At 45.6% G+C, this 7426-nt stretch overlaps 1 protein-coding gene across 1 annotated transcript; it reads left to right on the top strand.

Annotated features, from left to right (window-relative positions):
* The first annotated feature begins 2506 nt into the window (after window positions 1-2506).
* Window positions 2507-6610, top strand: LOC100824118 (phospho-2-dehydro-3-deoxyheptonate aldolase 1, chloroplastic). The gene is made up of 5 exons (XM_003557740.4): window positions 2507-3291; window positions 3403-3680; window positions 4180-4456; window positions 4547-4792; window positions 6085-6610. The coding sequence occupies exons 1-5, from the start codon at window positions 2746-2748 to the stop codon at window positions 6364-6366; spliced, it is 1629 nt and encodes a 542-aa protein (XP_003557788.1). The 5' UTR covers window positions 2507-2745; the 3' UTR covers window positions 6367-6610.
* Window positions 6611-7426: the final 816 nt, after the last annotated feature.

Genomic DNA, 7426 nt, shown 5'->3' with positions numbered 1-7426 from the left:
TACCCACTTACTGACCAAATTAATTGACCCAATTTTTCAAAATGAGCCAATCTACACAATGAAACCAAATCCGGCCGAAGCCTTTTTTTCGGAATAAATCTGACCAAAGCTGCATGCAGATTTGGATAGGAGAAATTATATTTATTTATGTTTCAAAATCAGACTAATTCCTAGACATATTATCCAATTAATTATCATTCCCCACGTTACTATTACTCTATGTATATAGTTACAAATAAAAATTGCATTAAAATTTTGTTAAAGTTGCAAACCAAAAAATTTAAGGAGACAATAGTTGGATAGCGTTCGTACATTGGCCGTGTTGCTCCACAAGCCCGCGGTTTCAAGGTGCAAAACGAATCTTGGAAGCTCGGCACGACACACGCTGCCTTTCTTTCACTCGTATGGTGCATCTGACGTGTAGAATGCCCTAATAATAGCCATACAGTGATAATTGATCATTTTTATTTTCTTCTTCCTTCTTGAAATCACTTTATTTATTTTACATGCTCAAGTATACTTGTTACTCATGACAATTCTTTAGAAAAATAACACCTAAAAAATATTCTAAAAATGCTTTCAACATTTCGGGTGCCTATGGATGAGCTCGAGAGATGAGGTAAAAAGTAAAAACTTTGCCACAAAATTATCTAGTACGGAGAACTTTTTTCTTAAATATGGGTAATTGGTATCAATTATTACAAAATAGAGAATAAAAACTAGATTTGATTATATATAGTACTCCTTATGATCTATAGTACAAAATTTGTACTAACTTAGTACAACATGACCGACACTTTTTAAGGATTGGATGTAGTAATATTAATAGTTAATTATCTATACCGATATATTAAATTGGAGTTGGTGTTGATGGTACGGTCGTCGCGGTACGTCATTTCACCGAAATTACGAATCTGTCACCGCTGTCCCCACGCGCCTTTTAATCCCGGTTCCTGTGGTCCTCAAGCGCAGAAAAAACACGTACTACCCAAAAAAGAAAAAAACAACAAAGTCCTCCACGCTCCTCCTCCTCTCTTACGAATCTCACCCCCACCCCCTGCCCGATCCGGATCTCGCCCGCGCCCGCCGCCGCTCTTGGTCACCTCCACCCGCTCGTGCGCATCAACGGCATACGTGTGCAAAAGGCGGCTGCGGACCCGCGGCTCCGTCGCGCGCACCGACCGCCGCCTCCACCGGCGTGCACCCCGCGGGACTTGGACGGCGATGGGATGAGCTTGAGGCCGGGATGGCGGTGGCCTCCCGCAAGGCAGAAGGGACCGCGTCGGCGCGAGTCATCGGTGGCCCTCTCGACGGGCAGTGGTGCGTGGCGACCATTGGCCGGACGCAATGTGTGGGCGGCACGCAGGCGTGGCGAACGGACGGACAAGGCTGCGAGAGGGCGCAGGCGGGCGGCGCACAGGCGTACCGGGTGGCAAGTGGGATCAGACGGCAGGAATCTACGGGCGGAGGCGGTGCGCACATGTTCAATGACGGGATGAATCGGGACGAGGAGAGGAGGAGTTTGCACTCAGGGTGGATGGAGAGGGTAATGAGAGGGAGAGCGAGAGAAATTGGGAGAAGGGATAGGAGAGCAGGGCAAGGATCCATTAAGCAAAATTTTATACTGCTGTTTGCTTTATGTGATGGCTGCTGCTGCTACTTGCTGTCTTGATCAATATACCGATGCTTGCTGTTTAATTCATCACCACACAGGGAGGTCGATCGGCTTAGACGGATGGAAGTGATAAAAATTATGATTGTTACATGTTCTTCCTTATTCATGATTATATTACAATCACTTCATGAATTCAGAAAAAAAAAAGAGTTGAAAAACGCTCACTTTTCAAGTGTGGTCTACGTGAGAACAGTGATAACATGGAGGTAGAGAGCAAAAAACTTGAGCATGTGTGAATTTCTTTTTACACGGGATGTAGAAATGAGACAAGTGCAAAAGAGAAAGAGACCAGAGTATAAGTTACGAAAATAAACATATCATAATCGTTATATACATATGTGCTCATGAAACACATCAACATTTAATTTGACGTTTTGATACAATTTTCCGTTGTTCCGTAGCAATGCACGGGTGTTTTGCTAGTTAATTAAATGTTATGCTAAAAAAAATCTAATGCGTCTTGGCTCTAGAAAAGGAGAGTACCGTATGTGACAAACAATTATACTAAACAATATTCATATATGTATATAAAATTATGTCATTAAAAAATCTTTTTCAATATGAATTTCAACAATACCATTTTTGTGGCGTAATAACCTCGTGTTACTTATGTAATTTTTGCCCAGACACAAAAATTTGTGCGAGTCATATGAACCTGGACACAGAGAGACCACACCTAACCATAGTCCGAATCCAAAGAAGCAATCGAACCCTCGATTGTCTTTCCAGTTTTTTGTTTACGCCACTTTTGTTAAGAAACACAAGAAATGGTACCCGCGACAGAGAAGACCAGGATATCCCTCCCTGCTCTTTCCTTCCTCCTCCCGTCCGTCCCGGGTCGCTTCGTCCAACTACCGCGCCACCCTCCCCTCCCACTCACCAACCCCGCCTCCGACTGACCGGCTCCGGCCAGCTATAAATAGCGCGCCCCACTCCCCGATAGCTTCAGGAGAGACCGCGCCCACCACGCACCCCCTCCCCTCACCTCACCTCCACTCGCGCATTGCATTACCGCAAAACCCAGATTCGCCAACCCGATCGCCGCCGCCACCGCCGGCATTCCGTCCGCAATGGCACTCGCCACCAACCACGCCGCCGCCGCCATATCGTCCGGAGCCGCCGCCCCTCAGCCCCGCCGCGCCCCTTCGTTCCTCCCGCTGAAGCGCCGCACAATCTGCGCCGTCCACGCCGCGGAGCCCTCGAAGAGCGCCGCCGCCGCCCCGGCCGCGGCGAAGACCTCTTCGCCGTCGGTGGCGCCGGAGAAGTCCGCGATACCGGACCCGAAACCGGAGGCGCCCGCGGTGCCAGCAAAGTGGACGGTGGACAGCTGGAGGGCGAAGAAGGCTCTTCAGCTGCCGGAGTACCCCAACGCCGCGGAGCTGGAGTCGGCCCTCAAGACGATCGAGGCGTTCCCGCCGATCGTCTTCGCCGGGGAGGCGCGGCACCTGGAGGAGCGCCTCGCCGACGCCGCCATGGGCCGGGCCTTCCTTCTCCAAGGAGGCGACTGCGCCGAGAGCTTCAAGGAGTTCAACGGCAACAATATCCGCGATACCTTCCGCGTCCTGCTTCAGATGTCTGCCGTCCTCACCTTTGGCGGTCAAATGCCCGTCATCAAGGTACCCATCCATTTCGGCATCACCCACCTCAAATCAACCTTCGCTAAGCCCCTTTAAAATCTGATCAGATTTTTAATCGCGATGTGTATGATTGACTGATTTGGGTAATAGGTTGGGAGAATGGCCGGCCAATTCGCAAAGCCGAGGTCGGATTCGTTCGAGGTAAGGGATGGGGTGAAGCTGCCGAGCTACCGAGGGGACAACATCAACGGTGATGCTTTCAACGAAAAGAGCCGCATCCCCGATCCCCAGAGGATGATCAGGGCCTACACCCAGTCGGCCGCGACACTCAACCTCCTCCGCGCGTTCGCCATGGGAGGGTACGCTGCCATGCAACGGGTCACCCAGTGGAACCTCGATTTCACTGAAAACAGCGAGCAGGGCGACAGGTGAAAAGATCTTCCATGACCCTTTTTAGACTTTCTATTGCCCTTTCTATTGGGGAGAATCGTAGGAATTTTATCATCATAATAATCAACCAAGTCGTTTGATTCTGCTTACAAGATATGCAATTATAGTCATCCTATTGAATGCTACTGACCATCCTATTTGATGGGAATGCACACCTATTCACTTTTCCTCTAGGAGCCGAACATTATAGGATGGACCATGTTTTTGTTTTCTCAAATCATCGTCGGGTGGTAGTTTCCTGTGTCAACGTCATGTCAATAGCTGATATCGTTGTACTCCGCTGACTCAGCTGAGGAATCACCAACATAATGTACATTAGTTTACTGTGTAACAACAAAATCAAATATTGCTATGCAGCAACAGTAGCTCTAATATTAAGAAACTATAATTAGTATTTATTTGATGGTCTGATGGTTTTTTTTCTTGGCGAATTATGAGATTGTCCATGGTCTAATTATTGCCAGGGTGCTATGTTAGGTACCGAGAATTGGCACACAGGGTTGATGAAGCCCTTGGCTTCATGTCTGCAGCTGGGCTAACATTGGATCACCCTGTTATGTCGAGTACTGAATTCTGGACCTCTCATGAGTGCCTACTCCTACCGTATGAGCAAGCTTTGACCCGCCAGGACTCGACCTCTGGTCTTTTCTATGACTGTTCTGCCCACATGCTTTGGGTCGGTGAACGCACTCGCCAGCTCGATGGTGCTCATGTTGAGTTCCTCAGGGGTGTTGCTAACCCTCTTGGTATCAAGGTTTGTTTTGAAACTACCTTCATGTTAACAGCATGAAGAACATGTGGATGTATACTGACTTAATATATCATTCAAAAATGTGGATTGCAGGTGAGTGACAAAATGAACCCTGCTGACTTGGTAAAACTGATTGACATATTGAACCCAACAAACAAGCCTGGGAGAATTACCATCATTACAAGAATGGGGGCGGAGAACATGAGGGTCAAGTTACCTCATCTTATCCGTGCTGTCCGCCATGCTGGTCAAATTGTCACCTGGATCACTGATCCCATGCATGGGAACACTATCAAGGCTCCTTGCGGTCTGAAGACACGCCCCTTTGACTCCATTCTGGTGCGTGCTATTTTTCAATCTACTTCATCCCTCTTATTGCTTCACGAGCATGGGACATCCTCTGCGAACAATCTGCGCATCAATCTAAAAATCTTAGCAAAAACTGAAATAAATTTAGGTGTATGATCACCAGTAATATGGGTGAAAAGACAAGTTAGCATTGAGGTACATTTTCTGGGGAATAATTGAAATAGCTAATTAGCTGATGAATTGTGAAAGCATGCAAAATGTAGTGCAACATTTCCCAACTTGATTTGGATATTCGATCTACATAAATCATAATGACGAGTGCTATTACAATTTAGTCATTAACTGGTGGGTCACTAGCTGTGATTAATACAAGAAAGTTGGTGACTGGTCAATTTAATCTCAAATTTGTATGTGGGGGCATAATCCAGACCCCCCCCAAAAAAAATATGTAGTTATGAAAGGTGTGTTAGGTATGATGTGGACACCCATCATATGTTTCACGGTGATGGTAGTTGTTGGACTGGTACGGAAATATATAGAAAAACAATCGTCTTTTGTTCACTATCATAAGTGGTCACAGTGGTACATGTCAGTTAAATGGTTTTATTGAAGTGGGTCTAACGATTATGATGGAAGTGGAAATACTCAAATCACTTTATGTGAAATTGATTGGTCAGAGTACTGGAGGTTGAACCATCTGATCATTCAAGAATTTTTGTGTGTACTAAGCACGTGTGTTCCGGGACAAATTATGTAGTTGGAGTATTGCTTGCAACTCTTGTGATGGTACCAGCACATGGTGCCATAGTGGTTCTTAATATAAACCACTTACCTCAACTGAAAGGTACAAAGTTCTGGATGTCTTGTAGTATGCATCTCTCAGAGCAAAAAGAAAACTGCTTATGAGCGTTCCATAGAACTACTAAGGATTGGTTGTAATGACAATGCCTACCAAAGCAGCAGCTTGTTATCTGGCTGTTCACTATCTGCACTATAGGAAATTGTTAGCAATGTTAGTCTAAGATTGCAAGAAATGCGCTGCATCTTGGAAGGGGAAAGCAGGATATCTCCTCACCATACTGTATGAATCGTAGATATATCAGATATTACTAATAATGACGCCAGTATGTTGTAATGTGCAAAATTAAAACAAGTTCTGAAATAGTGCCATATTACTAATATTCTTTTTATTTGATTGAAGTGTGCTGTTGAGATTATTGGCTAACATAAGTTGGTCATTGTTTCTTCAGTTAATACGTGTTAGCTCAAGTCTTTGCAATCGTGTCACTGAACTAATCATCATGAACTTTTATATAATATAGGCTGAGGTCAGGGCGTTCTTCGATGTTCATGAGCAAGAAGGTAGCCACGCAGGAGGCGTCCACCTTGAGATGACTGGGCAGAATGTGACAGAGTGCATTGGTGGATCCCGAACCGTGACCTTCGATGACCTGGGCGACCGCTACCACACCCACTGTGACCCGAGGCTGAATGCATCCCAGTCTCTGGAGCTCTCCTTCATCATTGCTGAGAAGCTGAGGAAGAGGAGGATCCGCTCGTCGAAGCTTAACAGCGTCTTGCCATTGCCAACCTATGGTTTCTGAAACACGTAACCAGTGAGGAATGAATGGGTTAGATAGTTGCAGCAGCTTTCGACGCGTATTCCATTTGTTGGCGTGGTATCTTGATAAAAGTCATATACTGATTGTAAGCTTTCTGTGCGCCAGGGAGGATCTGTAGTTAAATTTGTGATGGTCTATTATAGTACAATTTTATGTATGGTTTCGACACTCTTCCTATTTATTTCATCTATAAGAGAATAATGAGATTGAAAGCATTGTGAACGAAGTACTTGTCAAATGCTCCCTCTTTGTTCAAATTTGTCTTCCGCCTTGTGAATGAGTTGCAATGCTGCCCTATGCGCCTATGTGTCTCGGTCAATGTTGGTGTTTAATCTTGTCATATGTAATCCTATTAAACTGTGATGTGCACCTTTGTGTTAGGTGCATTAGTCAATTGTTGTAGGTGATGGCAGCTCTGTTACTGGCCATTACATCAACAGTAGAGAGTACTATGTGTACTCTGTTGCTGTAGCTACATGTGTGTGTATGTCTCTAGAAGCATGGCTACAGTGGGTGCACAAAGTGACACCTCAAGAAGGGAAGCCAGCATTTGTTGCTGGTGTGCTGAATCGAAAAGAAAAAGGGCATGTGTTGCCTGAAAGCTACTCTCCTCTGTTCTTGGCTTGTTCTGAACTCTGTTCTTTTTCGTTTTCTCTTTGCGTGTGTGTGTCCAGGTAAAAGAGGGACGAGAGATTGAGAGGGCTTACGGCCTACATTTCGCAGACATGACTGCACAATAGCCAAACAAAACGACAGTCTCAGCTGCAGCATTGCGTATTTGCATTGACCTTGCCACGGCTTCAGCTTCATCTTGCAGCTTGTTCCAGGCAGTGCTGCATCAGGGACATGCAGAGGCAGTTAAATATAAAAAACAAATTGCGAGAAAGTTAAATACCTATCAAATTCGTTTGGAAAATTAGCGAACTTTAATCTGCAGAGTGCTGGTAAAGTTAGGCAAATGTTGTTTTGCGTTGCGTGGATGTTTTTCCTAGGTCTAGAGGACTTGGCTAGGGAATTCGGACATTCTCTCGGGCGAAACCAA

The sequence above is a fragment of the Brachypodium distachyon genome, chromosome 1 (assembly GCF_000005505.3).
Source record: "Brachypodium distachyon strain Bd21 chromosome 1, Brachypodium_distachyon_v3.0, whole genome shotgun sequence".
Classification (NCBI taxonomy): domain Eukaryota; kingdom Viridiplantae; phylum Streptophyta; class Magnoliopsida; order Poales; family Poaceae; genus Brachypodium; species Brachypodium distachyon.
The sequence above is the reverse complement of the archived record's forward strand: the minus strand, read 5'-3'. Positions and strand labels throughout refer to the sequence as shown.